This window comes from Neopelma chrysocephalum, unplaced genomic scaffold (assembly GCF_003984885.1).
Source record: "Neopelma chrysocephalum unplaced genomic scaffold, ASM398488v2 Primary Assembly neopelma1_26, whole genome shotgun sequence".
NCBI classification, from domain to species: Eukaryota; Metazoa; Chordata; class Aves; order Passeriformes; family Pipridae; genus Neopelma; species Neopelma chrysocephalum.
The window spans coordinates 6,005,576-6,027,254 of record NW_020897695.1 but is presented as its reverse complement, the minus strand read 5'-3'; the positions used below and the strand labels follow the sequence as shown (position 1 = coordinate 6,027,254).

The 21,679-nt window shown below is 37.4% G+C and overlaps 1 protein-coding gene across 2 annotated transcripts in view; it reads right to left on the bottom strand.

Annotated features, from left to right (window-relative positions):
• The window catches only part of LOC113963889 (ubiquitin-conjugating enzyme E2 E2), a 205,239-nt gene that overhangs the window by 33,920 nt on the left and 149,640 nt on the right, over window positions 1-21,679 (bottom strand). For both annotated transcript variants that reach the window (XM_027675391.1, XM_027675392.1), the window contains exon 4: window positions 3,495-3,627. In XM_027675391.1, the coding sequence (XP_027531192.1) occupies window positions 3,495-3,627 (133 nt within the window). The remainder of the gene's footprint in view (window positions 1-3,494; window positions 3,628-21,679) is intronic.

Here is a 21,679-nt window from a genome sequence, read left to right as displayed (position 1 = left end):
CAACAGGGTGCCCAGTAATAAGAATGGGCATTAACAGTGTTTATAGAAGCAATCTGAATCCTCTAGAAAATATTGAGAACTTTGTATAATACAAATCAAACAATGGTTACACCACAAATATATTTAATTATAATAATAATAAAATAATATACATTTATCCAAAATCCATTTTTAATATATTTTCTTATTTTAAAAATTATTTTACACTCCTCAATGTCCATGTGCAACATACACATGCATGATAACAGAGTGCACAACATCTGAGAATAGAAAAGGAAAAGGGATCGTGGAAATCGTTCTGCTGATTTTAATACACTGAAGATTAGGCCCTTTAACAGTAACTATGTTATATGACATGGGCATTTGCCTTGACCCTCAGGCTGGGTCAAGTAACTGAATCTGGCAAATACAGTTTCTGTTTCTTCCCAGGTCTTTTGTGGTCACATTTTTGGAAGATCAATTTTGACAGTACTCATTTAAATATCTAGTTACTTCATAGTGAAAGAGGGATGAAAATGGCCCACAGAAATCTCAGGAGTAATGCATGAATTCAGTCATAGCGAGAAATGTGAATTAGACCCTTTCTGCTATGTTCTTACAGGAAGGTAATCTTGCCAACATTCAGGAATACATTTTATGTCTTTCTCAGCACATTTCACAGTCTTGTACTTTAGATTTTCTAAGATGATAAAGCCGTAAGGAGTGGGACTATAATTAGAAAAAAATCTAAGATGATTTATTCCCATAACCCAGGAATCTATGATTTTGAGAATGGCACCAAATATCACAAATCTCGTGGTGAAGTAGAGATGTCAACACCCAGTGACACAGATAGCACCGTACTGCGAGGCCATATGTTACATTCCACGTACTCACTACCTTTCTTTTGCTAGAAATAAGCTTGTGGAGAACATATTTAACCACCCTTTCCCAACAATACTGACTGTCGGCAGCTACCTTATGATAAGCAGTCGTCTTCCCATGCTGCTTTATTCAAGGGATTTCCAAGCTATTTTACTTACGAATGAGTTTTATAGGGTCTGGAAAATAGGTGTAATGAAATAGCAACAGTTTGAGAGATCCTACAGCAGGTCTGAAAATAGGGGTCATTTACAACCATGGCTGAAGTGACTAGAATAAGAATCCGCGTGTACAACATATGCTTGCAACACAGTTATATGTGACATTAGTCCCCTGTGCACACACACTCATTACTTTCTTACAGATAACAATTTCCCTCATCATAAATACTGGCCTTTTAGTAATACAATATGCCATCATCAATTCTCTCATCCTTTATCAAGCAGTACATTTTCATATGATTTATATGCACACATTTCTTACAATGACAATTGGCATCAAGATAAAGGCAGACAAAAAATCTATTACAAAGCAGGACAAGAACCACCTCTTTGCTTGACATTTCATTAATAAGCAACACACAGCTGCATTCCTCATGTCTCAAAACAACACAGTGCCAAACACAACCAAGTATAGATTGAAAAAGACTTTACCTTGTGGTGAAATAGCAAACTGGATCTCCAACTTCTATTTTAAAAAGATGTCTATTGCATATACCGCCTCAAGACTCAACAAATTCAACAGACAGAATGACAAAAGATGTCCCTGCAACTTATCTTTCAGAACTAATTCTTTACATATTAGGTCTGGATCTCTGAGAGACCTTCAAGCTTTATTTTATAGACAATACAGACATTTTATCCTCTAAATAATACAGTTTTAATTTGCTGGGGGCCTGACTGTAACCCTTGCATTACAGCTACTACAAACAGACTAAGCCCAGGAAAGAAGCAAACAAATGGGGCCTGTTATGGCAGACCTTGTATAGCAAGTGGGCTGAGCTGGACAGGAGTCAGGAATAACAGGACATCACCCCAGCTCAGTGTGACAAAGCTTTAACTTACTGAAGGAAAAGTTATAAAGTTTCAAATTCTTACTTCACTATGTAACAACAGTTGCCTAAAGTCAGAAAATGTGCAGTCAGCAAAGCATACAACCCCTGTAAGACCTTTCAGTGACCTCAAAGCTTCCCTGAATTGGAACACTAGAGGTGGGACACAAAGCTAGACCATCCCTTATCCTGCCATACTGACCCATCTTTTAGGTCACTAGCTGGGAAAGTCCAATTTACAGAGTGACAAATGCTTTGAATTCACAGGTCTCTCTTTTTTTTTTTTTTTTAATTTTTCCTGATAGTATCAGTGTTAACTGCTGTAAACGTTACTACTGTGGCATTAAAATTCTATTTATAAGCACTTATCTTTCAATGGTCTACTCATGGTAATCAAAAAGGAATCAGCTACTCTCTCTTTTAATGCAATACCCTTCTATTATGGTCCAACTGATCCTTTCATAAATAAATGTGTCAAAAAGAAGGTAAATATTTTTCATCTCATAGCTCCTTCTGTGGAGTTCTTCCAGACACTTATTCTCCACAGTTGTAAGGTGAACAATTCACCTCTTTTTGCTTTGTTTCATGAAAGACAGGCCCATCAATTTATTTGATTCTATTACCAGCCCTGTGGGGTAAATTTTCCCCGTTTCTGTTCCTGTTAGTGAACATGTGTGTTAAGATTTGCATTCAGTCTTGCAAATAAAGTCTTACAAGCGTCTTGTATATGACATTGGTAATTCCTAATCTCTGCAGGCCAGAGGATGCATCTTAAGTGTATATTTCCCTTTTTTATAGATGCATTATGCAGGTGGTTTTTAATAATCCTGTGATCACCCAATAAAGCCCCATTTTGACATCCTCCTCAGCAATTATTACTGTTGGTTATAGATGACACTGTACTGCCACATTCCATCCCATTTCTATTTTTCCAATCTTCCTAACCACTAGATTTTTCCTGTTTGACACTCCAAGTCTCCTTGATCATGGTAATGTCACCTTCATGTTATTGATACAGTTCTACACTTCTGGTTGTGTCATTATTGACAGCATTATAAAACAAATCTGTAAGGAATTCTGTAAATCTCTGTCTACCACTCCAGTTTCTTGACTTTGGTGTCATACTCCTCCAGAAAACTGATGTAAAGCAATTCCTTATAACTTCATAACAATAGTGTATCCTGCATCTGCAGAAGTAATTTATATGGGGTAGTGCAAAAGGTGCATATTTTTGTCAAGACAGCCATAGAGCCCTGGTGAATGATATGGGTCAACAGGAAAGATTAAGTACCTTCAGCTGCTTATAAAGGGTGCAACTCAAATATAAATGCTTTCACATTAGAAATATCTGCAGGAAATTACGCAACCATTTGCTAAATAAATCCATATCCATTCAGTTATACTGGCAACATGCAAGCAAATTTTAGGCAGTTATTTAAATTCTTTCCATCAAAATATCCAAGTTTAAATATGCATTATTGCTTTGAAAGTTTTATGTTTCATCCTAAAATGATATACCAACATAGACATTAAAAATATCAGGAGAGGACTCCTCTAGGATTTTCAGTATCCTTCTACTAACCTTAGGTGGCTTAAAAGGATAGTCCGGTGAAAAGGTAATGTCAAGGAAGAAGACTCCACCTTCATATACAGATCCTGGAGGCCCCAGTATAGTTGACCTCCATTCATAAATGTTGTCTCCTTTGGGTCCAGCACTAAAATAGAAAAGAAAAATATACTAACTACATACAATCAAGAATATACTGCATCAGTTATACTCTACTAGTAGTACCACTGGCTTTGCAATAATGCTAGAAGCTAAAATCGTGTATCACATTTATTAAGTTAGTCCCTGATAAAACATGTAACTGATGTCCTAAGCTCTGCCAGAGAAGTGATATATTCAGCCGGGAAAAAAGTATTAAAATCACATTATAAATTATTCAAATAAGCACAGAAATATTCCCAACTGTCTTATCTCAAATATTTTAGTGGGCAGATATACACTATTTACAGTGCAAGGATATAGAGACTTTGCTGAGATGTCTTGTCACTGTCTTGCTTCACAAGCCATCCTATTTTCACCTTCCTCCTCATCCACCTACCTTATCAGTCAGGAGCAGTGTAATTACACACATTATACAGCACAAATGGTACTGAAGACTGAGTAGGGTACAAACAACCTTGCAGCTGCACTTGTTAAGTTACTAACCTAAGGTCTCCAGCCAACAGCACAGAAGGCTGCTTTACCCTGCAATCATCACCCTATCTTAAAAATAATATAAACAGGAAGTGGGTTAAACTCTTGGATTATGTTAATTCAAAGTCCTTGGTTCGAAACACAGTACTGAGATAATATTCAAAATGTACAAAACACAGTCCTGCATGAAACAAGAAAAATGTCTCACCCATATGGTGAATTCCTGAAAAAAAAGAAAGAAAATATTAACTAATAAAAGTTCTTGGGCATGACTCTTCTAAAAGTCAACAGAGCCTCCCTTTCATACAACATAGTGCTTGTCCATACAAATACATATTTTACTCAGGATGGCCTCTTAAGGAATATGAAGACTTCTTTACAGTTCACAGCCCACTGATACCAGTCACTGATACAGGAATGAATTTTAATTAGGATCAATTGGGATGGTGACTTCCAGATATCTGATTAATCTTGTTCAGAGGAAGGCAGTATTGGTAGATATATCAAATAACTGATGTGGTATTGTCTTAAGGCATTTCTTGTGAAACAATTCTTGTTATGTTTGCAATAAAGATTTCCACAGTATACAGGGGTTTGTGAAATAACTCCGTGTGTAGAACAGATGAAAGCTCTTGGCTATGCTCCATGCCTCTCAATGTACCCAAGGCATACAATTATTATACAACATCATGTCATGTTCACTGCTCAACTATTCATTTTGTTCACTGAAAGTTAATAAAACCCTCTTTCACCTGAAATTCCTTGGGCTCCCTTCATTAAAACTTCTGACTGCACAATTCCCTGCATACAACCGCATGACTTAGTACTGTGCAGTGTACTTCATTAGTCATGGTACCTACATCAATTTTCTATAGTAGCTGTTAATGCCTCTTTACTTTCTAAACTACGTTGCTTTCTCAACAAAAATGGGTTACAGAGACTACAACATTATGGAATATTCATTTTCTATCAGCCATAATAACAAAACTAGCAATTGTTTTAAAGATAAAATCTGGCTTTTTAAGTGTCACAATAGCAGAAGTGTTGCCATCCATATTTCAGTGTCTATAATACATCAGGTTGCTAGCTGCCAAACAAATTTAATTTACCTAGTCCTCAGTTTGCATTAATCTTTGAATAATAAAGCACAGCTGAGACTGCTGTAAGAAACAAACCAGAGAATGAATAATTAAAAACACCTCCACTGTCTTTAGAAAGACCAATCCTGAGTCAACAGGGAAGGTTTAATTGTGACTGAACTAGGCATTAAGGGGCTAATTGAACTCTTTATAAGCCCAAACAAATGCGGTCCTACATCAGTGGTATGGTATACAAGGTTCAGAGAAAATAAAACTCCTAAGGAAGAAAAAAATGAATCAGGCAATTATTTCAAATAGAAGAGGCAAGAAGCAGGGGAAGTCTAAAACTTACACCAAAAAAAGCCCATAATATGTGAAAGAAATCCCTTCCCATTTTCTGTAGAAAAATGTTCTAACACTTGAAGAAGCAATGACTCAGTTGATGCCAGCAGGTTAAAATGGAAGTGATATAAATGTCGATCCCAGAGAAATGGTTGGAAACAGCATGTAACAAAGCTAGCCCTGTCTCTTTTAGACCTTATTTAGCCAGGAGGGGATGGTTGGGCCCTTTTTGGGTTTGAGTAAAGCTCAGTTTTTTTTGATTGGAACTCTCTCTGATAGTGGCATTTTCATACCGTATATTATTTTTATTTGTTTTGCCTATTTATTTAATTGCATTAACATTTGAAATGAGCAGTCGTTAATTAGAATAGTTGGAAAATGCTCCATCTGCCAGTTGAACTGTTTCGGCATGTCCAGCTACAAGCCCCGCCTGATCACATTCTGAGGCTGCTGATTAACATTAATTGAAGGTTTTCTTTGCAAATGAGAAATGAAGCTTTATTAAGTATTATTATTAATTTGAAGAATAGCTTAAATTGTATGGAGTGTGGGAAGACTGCTGTTATTGACACTGCTTGTTAGAGTGCTTGCTGGCAGCAACGCTGTTCAGCCGATGTAAAATCCCGACCCGTGTGTGCAGGCAACAGCTGGTATTAAGGGCAACAGCATGCACAAGCATAACATTTTTTTCACTTGTGCATTAATAATACAAAAAGTTCGACAGGTGTATTATCTTTGTTTTCCTTCTTTCCGAATTGTTAAGCCTTTTATTTACCCATGTAACTGGCAACCAGAACGACGACTCATCAGGCTTCACCAGAGAAATTTCCCATATGTGCAAGACCTCAGCCAGAGTCTTATTCTATAAGGTTTAAAATGCAAGAGGATTTAATTAGCCTTCTCTCTTCATGGATATCTGCCTGACACACTGAAGCCCAAATGTTTTATACTCAGTATGATTTATATTCCAGCTCTACTAAAGTTACTGGCAACCAAACCACAGATCTCAAAGAAAGCAAACCAAACAGCTCAGTGCCTGAAGTTCTGTTATCTTTGGAAGGACAGATTCAAATGTGCACCCACTTGGTAAAGGGCAGACTAAATCTGTCTTGAACTCAACTGACCCAGGACCAGTACAAACACGCTGCTTGCGACAAACCTACTACTACAGCAATAGGTTCTCTTCAGGGAGAAATAACAGTGGCTGTGGCAGCTCCAGGTGGAAGTGGTTGAACTATAAGGATGGTTAGTGGACAGGTCTGCTGTTAGTCCAGCAGTTCAGTCCAGTCTCCCAGTGTGAGCCCTGATGCTGACACCCCAGCAACTCAGCAGGATGGGGCAATCAAGCAACCAGCAAAAAAGCTGCAGTGTGACTCTGGAGCTGGTTATCCCCACCTTTCCAGTGTTATCTCCCAGGTAGAATATGTAACATAGGACTGAGGAGGTGCAGCTGAGCATAAAGCCCCTGGAGACCTGAAGTTATCAATGGCTTGTCATTATTCCCCTGTAGCTGATGAGACACTTCACAGAATACTGTATTTTACCCACTGGAGGGAGGCTTTGCTTACTGGAAGAGCTGGAGTGGGAGGATATGTAGCCAGTTTTCTTCCAGAATGACATCAATATGGGTGTATGAAATTCAGGACAAAGGAGTCAGCACATGTAAACTTTATTTCACTCTCCCTTGCTTCTCCTATATTTTAGTTCTGACATTGTTTCCCACATACATACTTGTAGGTGAAATGTATGGGCATCAGTTACAGTTACTAGCACAATACTTTAAATGCTACTAGAATGGAATAATTTTGCTTTAAAATATGCTTACTGCACTGAGTATTTTCTATTCCCTCAGTATGTTTTAGGCAGGCAGCCACTTGAAAGCTACTGCTAAAAACTGCTTGTCCAGTGCAATGCATTATAAACACGAAGATTTCCCTGCATTTAGAACATCCTAAAATATGAAAACAATAGCATCTATTAGATACACCAGATGAAAACCTATCTGGAGAAGTTATCAAAGTACAGTTGATCTTTTAGCTGTCATTTGTATACAAATTTACTCAATTTGCAGAGAATAACTTGAAAAAGTGAAAATACAGAGGGTCAAAAAAAGAGAAGAGTATCTCCGTTGTTTATCAGGCAGTCATATGGAATAGATTAGTCAAAACAATGTTATCATTTTCTAGTCTAACTTATATTTCTTGATGAGGGGTCACATGCTTTCCCAGTGTCTGTAACTGGAGGTAGCATAAACTCATAGTGTGTTTCTGGTGAGGTGGAAAATGAGGACTAGTTCAGTGTCTTCCATTCCTGGTCTCTGAATCTTGCTGGTATCCTCTATTAAATTAGATATTCTTTAACACAAGGGAAAGGCAAGCCTGTGGCACAAAACAAGTAGGAAAATGAATTGTAACTTAAATTGCCTTCTAGATTTGACACATGAACAGTGCATGGGGGGGAAGCGATCAGGCCAAATAAAATAGGATAGCAGATGGTTAGGAGGCCTTCCCAATCCTCAGGACTCCGAAAGAAATTGAAAGATTCCTCTGGAATGTGTGAGTTTAAGTTCATTTTTATCCTCCTCCTTTATAACAAGGAAGAATAAAGCAGAACCAGGATATTACACTAATGTCCATGAACTCACTTTCTATGGCACTGTCTATGGCATTTCATTCCTCTTATTGCATTATCTAATCTGAATGGTCCTAGCACACAGAAACACACATCAGAACTGGGCTTCCCCTGCCCTATAAGCATTCCATGGAGAATGAAGTCCCTCTCAAGTGTCTTTGGTAAGATATGACAGCAGAAAGAAGAGGGATACAAGGCTCTTCCTCTTCCTTTTTTTACACAGAGCCTTGACTTTAATGTTTAAGAGATTTCCCTCTGAGGAGAAAGGCTCACTACAGAATGATCTCCATTTCTAAATATTACAACACAGTTTCTTGCAATCACATTTCTTGCACATCTAACAGTTACGCAGGAGCAGATCCTGCCTCTAGCTGCCTTTTGTGAATGCTTCTGGGAAGCCACTTACCCAGAGGGCAAAGTGGATACAAAAGTATTGAAGACTGGTAAAATAATTTAAGCGCACAGCTGGTGAGGGAAGAAGATGGATGTGACAAACCGGAAGACCGCAGATTCAGCTTTCAATGAGATACATCTCTTGAGAAGTTCATATGAAGCCTCATTAAAATAAACCTGTATACCTTCTGCTCTCTGCTTTGAACACTGTGCCAATACTGAAACTGGTTCTAAACAAAAGTGCTGCTTTGTCTGCACCACAGCTCCAGGCTGACCCTGTGCTTGGGGACAGCCATGAGACCAGCAGTGGGGCAGTGCTGGGAAAGTGGTTGCTGGATAATCTCAATCTGTGAAGAGGTAAACCAGAAGCAGCTATGCTGATGCTAACATCACCAGGTGACTCAGACCCACCTGCGTACCCGGCTCAGCCCTATTCAACAAAAGGCAAAACCAGTGCCATTGAGAAGCAATGGCATCACAGCCCCATGAGCCACTGCTGTGAGTCTTTGGCTTTGGAATGGATACAGACAGTGCCAGCAGCACAGGTAATCTGCTGAATTTCTTCTGCTCCTGTCCCAGTATTCTCTCTCCATCCTGGAAGCCCACCTCTCAATCTTTATTACTCCCTTGTTACTGACAATTACTCTTTGCAGAATATGTATTTTCTAATTCTGCTTTGGGGTGGTTTCTCTCCCACCCCCTCTCTGTATGGTGACAATTCATTGCTCCATCATAGTGGATCCTTCCTCACTTCAGGTACATGCAGATCCCACTCCTCCTAACATCCCCCCTCTTTTTCTCTCATCAACAGCTATCAACACATCCCGCTATTTTTCATCTTTCTTCAGAAATAAGGATGGAGTGAAAAATGGTACAGGGGGATTTCATTACACTACAGTAATTTTGTTTCCTTCCTTCCCTGTTGCCCTTCTTCTGAGATGTAGAAAAGGAAGAGCAAGCAGAGCAACTGCTGCAGCAACAGTGGCATAGGGAAGGGAAAAGGAGTCACAGCTGCCTACCCAGATGCTACAGTGATATCAGGAGGTACTTTTGTAATTGTATGTAATAAACAGTTGCCACAGCAGCCAAAAGAATACACTTCTACAAAACAAAAACAAAGAGACAGCAGCAAGCACTGAGACTGCCTGTGGCAATGGGCACTGTTGTATCGGTTAATAACACTTCCACTATGAATAAAATTAGCAGGCTAGTCTCCAAGCAGTAAAATCAAAGTACAATTAAAGAAACAAACCCTTTCAGAATTAGAGATAAGTGCTTACTTTGTCTATAACATTGATGACTTAAACTCTCCTCAAGAAATAAACCCTCCCCAAATTTGTACTTTTGGAATGCATAATCTTATCTTCATTTCATTTTTTTCCTAAAAATCTGCTGAAAACCTCCCAAAATCTTCCTTTTTTATTTTTAAAAAAAGGTATTGTCATCTCAGCCACTTCATCTAGATGGTGCAAAGTAGTGCCATTATTAAAACGGTGGAAGGTGCTCACGGTTCTTATTAGTTATAATCTAGAACAAACACAGAAATTTTTCAGCATTAAATTTGAGGCCCAGGAGATCTGAAGCACTCTAAAAAAATCAACAATATATATTTACATTTTAAAAGAGTTGTTCATTTTACTTTACCTAGACTCAAGAGATGATGAAAAAGCTTGTCTTTCCATGACCCAACACTCAAATTTGGGTCTATGCTAGATCCAGTATTTTTTGTCACCCTACAACATAAATGGGAATTTACGTCTTACGTATGTTGGAACATCAACATAATTAGATGAGATAACAATGATTTTTGAGTAGGTATCTTTCCTTTGATTTAATTACTCATAACAGAAACTGAGGTTGAAGTGACTGGGCCACTGGTCACTCAGAAAGGCTTTGGCAGAGAGAGACACATCAGAAAAATCCCTTACACCACTTAGTTGCCATTACAGTGAGAGAATTCAATTGAAAAAATTGGATCAGACTTTCTTCCAGTTCCTCCCATTTTCTGATTGAGAACACCTTTCCAGAGGAAACTTCTTTTAAAAAAAGTACTTTTAGGCAAGCAGTAAGGGAAGGAGGATATTAAGACATTTTTCTAATTCATGCTACAATTCCTTCCAAGTGGTTATATCCTGCTCTTATTAAGTGCTTTTTATTGAAGCCAGTTACCATTTTCATCTACACTTCGGAATCAATATGTTTGTGGCATACATGACTGGAAGAATATCTAGGAAAACTGATCCCAATGAGCTGCCAAAGGAGTAGTAATGTATTATGGGATAATGGTAGATATTGCTTCTTATGCTTATTGAGAGCACTGGAATCCAGTATGTTATAGCGCTTTTTAATTGTGAATTTTCTCTAGTTTTAGCAAGATATTTCTAGAGGTCCATTTATCATCCAAAGCGATACGCTGTTTAACTTCGGGGCTCCCTGCCTCTTTCTTTCTTGAAACAAACCCTCAGCACACCAGGACAGTGTGCCGGAAGTCTGTATGAGGCAAATCCTTTTTTATAGAGATAAACTTTCTCTGCCCTCCTGTCACTGGAACCATTAAAAATTACTGGCTGAAGCCATGTTGTGTTTAAAATTAATAAGTTTGGGCCACAGCATTAATAACAAATAGATTGAGACTAAAGTGAGTATCACTTAGTTGATTTTGTTATTCACTTCTAAATAATACTGCTAAAAATTATTAAAAGTATCCTAGTGCTTTGGGAGACTGGTATTATTCAAGAGTAATTTGATGCTTTTATCCTCCAAAGTCCTGTCTTCAGAGCATTCCCGAGATAGAAACCATCATGAAGAGAACTGCTTCTTAATGCACAAAATAGTTATTTATATTATAGTATCTACAGCAATTTATTCACTGCAAACACCATTACACAGTGTATGATCACAGCATGCTGAGTATTCACAATGAGATTTTAAAAATGGCAATTTTGTTAAGTATTCTCCACTTTGTTCAGCTGAACAAAATTACATAAAACCCTTCACAGAAGACTTGCCTTGCTCAGAGTAGGAAACAATTGCTTGCCTCCTATTACATATCTACAGGCTCAATTCCCTTTTGCTACATCTTTTGTTTCTTTTTCTTTTGGAGTAATACCAGTAACTGAAGTTCCAGCTCTTTTAAAACACCAGAAAAGGACTGTATAGTTTAAAAAAGATAAAATATTTTTCAGCTTGATTAGCCTCTACGGGAAATTATATCAAGCATGATTTGTAGCCCTATGTTAGCAAAAGAGAAAAACAGAAGTAATGAGGAATGGAAAACACTACAGAAGAATGGATAGGTTCTGTCCTGGGACTTTCTAACATGACCTTCAACCTTGCAACTTGCCAAGTGATATTATTTCCATGTTACTCCTAATTTGCTTTTCCTTGAATTTTTTTCTTTCCCAGGATTGTAATTTATTTTTCAAAATGTAACTACTTTTAATTTCACAATACTTCCCTACCCACAACAGCTATAATTTACCATTATCTCTTCTCTAAGTTAAATGTAATACATGACATGGAACAGTGGGATGGCACCACCAGGCACTGTGTTTTTAAATTTTAAATCTTATTTAAAAGGATAAGGTGACTAAGTACAGACAGATAACACAAAAACCCCAGAGCAGCTGGAAGATTTAAGAGGTGTAGTGGGGAAGAAAGCATTCTTTAAAACAGCATTGACTTTTTAGTTTCTGTGGAAACCTTAGAGGCAATGCAGGACAGAGAGGTAGACAGGACTAAAGCAGACCAGCTCAAACACAATAGAAAGACATGAATGGGTGGAATATACTGAAAGCTTTGGATTTCAAATGCATTTGATATGTTGATTTGATCACTTATAAAAAAATGATAGCAAATTTTTGCTCTTTATCGGAAATGATGAAAAATGACCAAAAAGTCACACGCAATGTATTAGTGATGAATGGATCAACTGAACTTCAACTAATGTCTCTTTCACTTTGAGATGATGGACTGCTGATTTCATGTAAGAAATTTTTTTTTAAGTCTTATCCAAAAAAGACCTCTACAGTATCTCACTTTTAAAAATATTAGTGTAAAGATATTCTGCAGTAATCAGTCATTTCAGTAATTGAGAAGGATTTATACAGGATTATTTCTAATATACATATACTCATATTTTCTGATTATTACAAATGCAGCAAGCAAGGCAGTAGTTCCTCAGAAAGCTGGTTTACTCTATAACCACTAGCCATTGAATCTTTCCCCTACTTGGAAATAATTTATCCAACAGCCTCTAAAGTTTAATTTGTTCAAGACTGTAATCTTTAATAGTCCTATCTATAGGCAATTGTCTAAATAAGAGCCTAGAAATTTTGAAACCTTATGCAACAAGATAATTTTGTAGCTTTTTTTTCTGAAGGGGTCTGATTCTGAGATTTCCTTTTGTGACATTTTAGAGACTTTAGTTTTTACACATAAACTGCTTCTAAAACTATCCCAAAGTGTTAATAAGAAAAAGCAATGAGAAGCAAATTCAAAGAAGTTAGTATTTACAGTTTAGCTCAAACATACAATACAGCTATGTAACCAACAAGTCTGCTCATGTCCATCTTGTAAACATAAGAACAGGCTTAAATACAGACCCCCCCATTTCAGTGGGAGATTCGCACATGCCTACATGTGAAATGCTTGCTTACACAAGGAAACAACTCTATATTATGGCACAGATTAACTAACATGATGTTAAACACATTATAAAACAAGTCATTTCCTCCTGAGTAAACAAGCCTATAAAGCTAACAGGCACAGAAAAAGGAAATTTGATTCTGAAATCCATATACTTCAAAAGCAGATTCCTTTTATTTAGTCAATTTAGTTATGAGGCTGTCTTATTTCTCCAGATCTCTGGTAAACAGAAGAAAACACACTTGGAAATTGCTGGCAAATGGACACATTTTCACCACTTTTTTTCTTCATTTGAAAAGAAACATGGAGACCAGCCATAGGTCCAAAGTGAAAGAAACCTTAAAATGTCTCGACTCTTGGTTGACACTGATTGCCCCACTGCAGCCCACGCTCTGACTTGTCAGAAGAAGCCACTATTTACAGGGAATTTTCTTTGCAGTGTCTGCGGACTGAACTCTTTACACCACTTGTCAAAATGAATGGGGACATGGCAGATTCTTGTGGAGTTTATATGAGACTAGGATCCAATAATGCAGCTTCTTTCTAATTCAGCAGAATACTGTTAAGACTTCTAATGTCTTTAATGGGATTTATCTGGATACATGACGAGGTAAACAGAAAATAAAATATAAAGGAGTTTCTTGTTTTTCTATCAGCATAATTTTCTCCAAGGATCTTTTGGGAGAGTCTCTGGGGCTAAGGTTAGGAAGGGGCTTATGTAGGAATGAGCTTTCTGCTCTGAGATGGCTGGAATCCTCTCAAAATCAAACCTGGAATTAACAAATGAACTTGCTACCACAGGTCCAGAAAATGGTTACGCCACAGACTTCACTATAAGAACAGGATTGTTCCAATGTGTTTTTCATCTTATTTGGGACAACTGAGGCTACACTGTTCTCAGTACACATACCCACACACCTCCACGGTGCTCCCTGGACCAGAACTTCTGATTAGAAAACTATTCCCTATAAATGGCTTCGTCTCATCCCTTCCTGTATTCAGAAGCATTAGGATTAAAAGATGAAAAGTGGTCCTGGGAAGGTTGATGGCAAAACTGGTCTAAGAAAAGGATGCTTGTTTGCCATATAAAAGCCATAACGAAAGGGGATGGCTGGAAGGAGAAGTCCTCTGCCTTTGTTCTCAGGATGGGAAGGCAAACAGCTTGTGTGCAGGCACCTGCTGGTGAAAGCAGTCTTCACCTTGGAGCTGGAGCTGAGGAATGTCGGTCTCTGTAAAATTCCTCTTAAAGTTTCAGGTAATGCTTTCACTGCTGTAGACATCACACATGATTTGCTCTAGAAATGATGCCTTGTCTAATGAAGAATCAACATTTCTAATCAGTACGAGAGAATCAGTATTCTAATCTGTAAGTCATAATCAGTGACTCTGTCATAGAGGAATTAAACTTCACATATGTAAAACCTCGGGTTTTTTTATAACCACTGCATATGTTGCCTACGTCAAGATAAAATACCAACAACAGTCAAAATTGCCATTATAATTTCCTTGGCAACAACATCTTGGAATCCTTAGTCATACAGGTGTTTTTTGTATGATAAAAATTACATTTGTGTTCATTTCTTTCCCATTTTCAGTTCCATCTCATCTCCTTCGTTCATCTGCCAGTGGTACCTTCTCTCATCATTGTTTATTTACTCATTACTGGTAGTCTGCACTAAGTGACAAGCAGCTGGTCTTTGAGACAGAGCTACCACCATGAGAACCCCAGAACACTACACTAGTCATGATGAAATTTGCAATGAAAAATTAACATGTAGCTTAACCTATGAACACTAAAGTTATATTACTTATCTTCAGCATGCACTACTGATTATCTTTATTATCCTAATCATGCTTGCTTAAATCTTGTTTATTCAAAGCAAACAGCTGGAGCAAATGGCTATCAGCTACAGAGGTGTTCATCTTGTAGTCTCTGTTTCAGCCCTAGCCTAGATGGCTTCTATCCAAATTGTTCGTACTTGGAGAGTCTTTGGTGGTCTGCATCTAATGAATAGGTGTTTTATAAATCCATCTCTTAGCAGACAAATGTCCCAAGTCGTAAGAATATCACTGATGATTACAGCCTTGCTGGCAACGGATGAAGGAGGAAATACTCTTTGGCTGCATGTGCTAGGTCTTGGTTGAGGCCCTGAGAATGCCATGGGAACAGGTGCCAGACAGCTGCCTGTCTTTACTGGTTATTCACACGTTAATTAGGGTTGTATCCGTACTAATCGCTGTAACTATCAGTTAGTACTCTTCACAAACACCATACCTGGTGTAACAGTTTTAAGAGAAAAATGTCCTGCTCTTTCTTTTCTAAGGCAAAGGGAAGATGTGCTGGAGACATTTCAAGACATATTACTGTTTAAATAACTTGGATATGATCAAAGTCAGCAATGGCTCACCTGTACTGTACCTGTGATAATTCAGTAGAAACCTAGCTGCCTGAGAAAGACTTAAAACTTACTACTTTATGTATTAAGAGGAAGAAGCTTTCCTCTGTCAGATCATATTGAATCACAACAGTGTGCATATGTATTCTTGTCACAGTTTCTGCACTTTTACTATTTTTGATGCCTTCAAAATAATCTTTTTTAAAATTAATGTACTTGCCAATTGTATATTCTGGAAGGGAGAGCAGCTGTTTCCTCACAACTGTACGCATAGCCTTTTGAAGAAAATTTTGTTTATTAATAGTAATCTGTTTTTCATAGCTTCGCAATTTCTTAGATAATAGGGTAAAACACAATCTTCCTTTCATGTTCTCTGCATACTGAAGAGACAGATGCAATTGCAAAAGACTACTTATGCTGAGGGCAAAACTTAGTACTGCTTAATGTGACTTAATGACTAAAAAATGTGTATCATTTATAGATGACATCTAGTACTCAGCCAAGATATTATTATGGTCAATGAGTACTCCTCCCTGCTGGTCAGTAAAAGGATTTGGAATTAAATCTGTTTTTATTTTACTTGTTCAAGTAGACGCACTGAAAGCAACTGAGCTACCCACATGAGTAAGGCAAATGGGATTTAGTCTTTTTTCCCAATCTTTTTCTAAACAGAAGCTCACATATAACAATATAAATATTAACTTGTAACACAGAACTGGGAGAAAGGGAAAAAACTCAGGACTGAAAAAAGGCTATTTTACAGCTATATAGACATGTAAACACCTCCAGGAACTTTGCTTATTAAGGCCAGCTACTTTCAGCTATCACTCCACCGCCTGTGACAATCTTTGAATGAAAGCATTTCTTTCTCCCCCAGGCAATGCTATCAAGTTAGTGCAGTTCCTTCAAAATACAAAAATGCTGTATTTAAAGCTAAATGTATAGCATCTGGAGGACTGGAGCTGTGCTCTGGAGAGCACCCCCCTCTCACCCACCTGAAGGCACTCAGGTACACAAACAAACATCCCTATAAAATGTGGTACATGTGACAGGGAAAATGTCAGAATACAGAAATTTCCTGTAAATTTTAGCTCATATCAAGACACACTCTTGTGTAACAGATAGCACAGGGTTCACAACTGATCTTGAATAACCTCAAGACACGATGTACACAACAAAGTAGTCGACTCAGCAGTGTTTAATACAGAAGCACTCTTTCCCTTATGGAATATATTATTTAGCTTTTCCCAATGATACTGAGTTGATTTAGATGTTTCTTTACCAAACTCGGTGTATTCAACCCCTATGCAGAGAAGCTGTGGGTGACACACAACTTTCCTGGGATCAAGGTTCAGTCCTGTGCACTCAAGAGTTGATCTGGGGTTCAATGATGCCAGGGACAAAACTCTCACTGATTTCAGTACATTGAAATGCACAAAAGAAAGCGCTTAGGAGCCACTTGTAAGCACATGAAACGCACATGCTATTGTGACTGCAATTTTAAAATCACCTATTTTTAGTGAGTCTTATTAAGAAAAGTCTTGTCTGTGTAATTGACCTCCTTGAAAATGTTTTCAGTTTATCATGTCAGGAAAAATATTCTAAAACTGTAACCTTGGATGATCAAAAAACCCCACCCCAAACCTTCAAAATCCAAAAGCAGCGTATGGTGGTGTGGTCCCTGAAACCACCAAGCTTTGATCAAGGTTTTTCTGTTACAGCAATAATTCAGAATCACACAAAAATATGAACCAAACTTGTTGGTTGACTTCCACACCTATCACTTCTGAGGGAGTCTGAGTTTGTGCAGAACAATTTAAATACAATTTCTCTAACATTTGGAACTGAAATGTCTGTTCCTGTGTGAAACAAGAGAACACTAATTTGGGAAGTCTATTAACTTGCTTGACAAAACTAGATGTATTACAGTTTTGGCATATTTTCCTTCATAAGCTAGTATTTCCTATTTAAAGAATATTTCTACTTTCATTTGCATTTTTACACCTATTCTCAAGTAATTTTATCACTAATAAGGATTATTGTTGGGTTCAGGACTCAAATGTAAAAAAAAAGTTAAAACACTTTTACATTAATACTTTCTCTGTAGAGGTAAAAGGTCAAACTGAGTAGCATTAGACAGGAGAAAATGAATTAGTAAACTGAAGGAAAGATAATCAGTCTGGTTTCAAAGTTAAGTTTCTGTTCTTTATTGTAGTGAGCTTTTTCTTTTTCCTTTTTTTTAACTTCTAAGGGTATTCCAATCCCATGCTCCAGCTTGCTGCACCATCACAGTAGAAACTATGCAAATAGAAAAAATGTCTAGAAGTCATACTGCCTTTCAGAAACCCACCCCTGCCCCTCAGTCTATCCTGCTGAAAAAATCCAGAGCAAAGAAATATCCTTTTTGTTGAAAATCAGGAAACTGAGGTTCTGGCAAACTGACAAATAAAGTAAATTTATCTTCTTCAAAATCATGATTGTGTGAGTAAGAGGTGTTCGTGAATATGAGCAGCCAGCTGCCTCCCTGGATGTGACTGTAAATATTGTGTTTAAACATAGAATCATAATATTTACACATAGAAATCACACACAGCATGTCCTTCAAAATCTCTCTGCCATTGTCTAGAGGTTTTTGTGGTAAACAAACCAGCATAAACAGTGGGTAGTAAAAGTGGTTTAAAAATAATTTTATTTTTCATAAATAAAGCAGTATTAGCAACAGCTACTACTTTTGTGTTGAGACTGCTGTCTTATTTCATTCCTTACTGCAACTTCATAAAACCAATAAATACACTTTCCTTCATAAATTGAGAGAAACCTGCAAATATCAACTTTTTCTCACTTCGCAAGCTTTGGAGAATTTATCTAAAACATCCATACACCTTATTGTATAAATAATTTAATGTCTGATCTTTCATTTATTTAAAGAAAAATGACAGGAGAGATTTTATGTAAATTAGATGGCAGTGCCACAAATAAAATTTAAATTTTTGTTTATCAACTTAGGGAAATTAGGATTCTCCAAAAATGTTATTAAAAAGTCATATATTGACATACCTCCAAAAAATCAGACACTTTTTTCATCCCTTTTCATATCTGTTTTCCTATAATAGCCTCAAGTATTTTTCACTTGTCAGCTATGAAACATTATAGTTATTCATTACATATGACATCGGCATACTTGTTATTGCTACCTAGTGTACATTTCAATACCAAAATACATTTCTCAGTTTAATACACTACTAATGAATCAAATCAAATTCAAGTGGTTTGGGGCTCCAACTGACATTTTAACTTATTACCCCTATAATCACATCATGAGCAGAAGTGGCTTAATACTTTTTACTCCATGTTCAGGCAGTTGCAATGAAACTCACCATAATATTCTTGCTCTGTGGTTTATCATTTCTCCCAAATCTCAGAAAATGTGTTTACAGTCCCACTGGTATTATTTTTTTCAGGGGAGGTCCTGTTATGCTAGCCACCACAGATGCTGAAAAGTCAGCATCCAAAAAATGCATATTCAAATACACATCCAAAATTATTTTTTTAGTATTTTAAACAAAATACTTTGTTCCATTAAAATACTTCACACCAGTCCTCCTCATCAGAGACCGACCCAGAATCAGAAACTCCTGATTGAGCAGTGGGGGTGGGCAGCCATTCCCTTGCTGAATAGATTTTCAAACCCTTTGACAACCCACACTTTAGACATTCTTCGTTCGTTCAATAACATTAATTATACAGGCATACAGAAGTAAAAAGAGAAAGGTTCAGAGGAGTGACTTGTCCTGTGCTGTGGACTTCCCACACAAGGAAGAAAACCTGTACTTGAGGTGTGAGGGAATAGTTTTATGAAGTTATTTCTCTACAGTCACACGTAGCACAGCTGGCAGTCACCGCTCTACAGTATTTAAAACTTAATAACATGTTGCTGCAAATACTTTTTACCAGATGACGCCAATAAAAATATCCACAGGACTATAAAGAGGAGTCATTAATTATCTTTCAGGTCTTACCAAATGTTAGGACTTAGTACTAAAAATACATATGGAGGTGAACAACAATGTTTTGTGTGCACAAAGCTACTTTAGGACACAAGCTGCTCAGGACCCACGCTTCCAAGCAGCAACTTGATGTTTTTGACAGCAAAGTGAAAAGTTACATTCTAGGAAGTGTAATAAATTTCTTTTATAGCATTATCTTTTAGCCAGTACACTACCAGCAGGCACTAATAAGGAAGGCCTCTTTACTTCTCAGTTATCCAAGGATGGAACACTTCAGAACAAGCCCTAAGAGTTTCATTTGGGATTTTCAGGGGGTATTGTTGCTTTTTGTGGTTGAGCATGAGATAAATACCCACAGCAGGCTCACAATCAACTCAGAGAAATGTTATTATCAGATTTTCATCCGTTCAGCAGAAGTTCAAAACCAGGTTGTCTTGTGTTGAACATCTGCACCTGCTGCATCACATGACAGTGGGAAACAGGTTTTAGAGCTTGAGGTGAAGAGATCCAACCTCCTCACCATAACACCTTTGAGTGCTAGTGGCTGTCTGTCAGAATTGACTCTTTTTAACTACAGAAGTAGGCTCAGCCTCATTGCAATGTATCCTGAAGGGAGAGGAAAATGAGAAAACCGATTGTGGTACCTCCAATGAGTAGAACACTTCGGCATATATTCAGATTCACTGTTTATAAGAAATCTATTTATTCTAAGGTGGGCAAGTAAAATCTTTGTCAATGGGTAGAATAAGCACTATTTAGAGTGGAACCATTTGTAATACACTTTAATTGGCAATTTTCCTTTGATGAATAATATAACATCTAACATCTTTCATATGAGAATTCTGCTGCTCTGTGATTTTCCGTCCTGTATTAAAAGACAGGAAAACTGATGCTCTTAAAAATAGAGCTTAGAATAATACATTCATTATCACAGGGATCACACTTATCTTCTGTAACCACATGAACGTAACCAGAACAAGAAAGAAACGTAAAACACCCACATACTTAAAATCACCACATTTGCATCAGAACAGATGGCAACATAAAACATAAATTAAGAGTAATTTCACATGAATTAAGGAAAAGTCTTCATTTGAATAGCAGAAGATACTTGACAGTTAAAGAACCATGTTTTCACTTTTAACATTTATTCTGCATGAGGGTATGGTAGGGAGGTTCAGTCAAAAAGAAGGAATTGCATATGTTTCTTGTAGGACACACAGAGGCTTGCAAAGTAGACAGACTGACAATGCCAAAATATCACCAAGGTTGTCTTTCAAAGGTTCTGCACAAATTTAATCTGCTCCAGGGAAAAGGTAACCTGAAATGATGCAGTCCAGTTGACTGGGTGCATTCAGGAGTTGGAATATACTCTCACAGAAAATTGCTGTGTGTTGATAAGGTGAGTTTTGTTGGTAGCTATAATATACAGTTTAAAGTAACTGTGAAGTCACTGCTGAAGAAAGTTTTAATTCTTTATATTTTAAAAAGGCTTTTTAAACCCTGTTCTTCTTCCTTAAATTAGGCAGTACCTATCCCTCAAGGGTCTATACCGGGACCAATACTGTTTGGTATCTTCATTGATGACATAGACAGTGCAATTGAGGGCACCCTCAGCAAGTCTGTGGATGACACCAAGCTGAGTGGTGCAGTTGATATGCTTGAGGGAAGGGATGCCATCCAGAAGGACCTTGACAGGTTCCTTGACAGGCAACTGTTTTAAACTGAAAGAGGGCAGTTGTAGATTGGATATAAGGAAGAATGCTTTTTAAGAGGGCACTGACACAACAGCATAAGTTGTCCAAAGAAGTTGTGGATGTCACATCTCTGAAGTGTTCAATGTCAGGTTGGATGGGGCTTTGAGGAACCTCATCTGATGAAAGATGTCCCTGTCCATACCCTGAGCTGGACTAGATGATCTTTAAAGGTCCCTTCCAACCCAAACCATTCTGTGATTCTATCTCATTGTTTTATATTAAAAAATAAATTGGACAATTATAATGCATTATGAGGATATACATATTTCCATGATTTAATTTTCACTAGAATAAACACCTAATTTTCTTTATGTT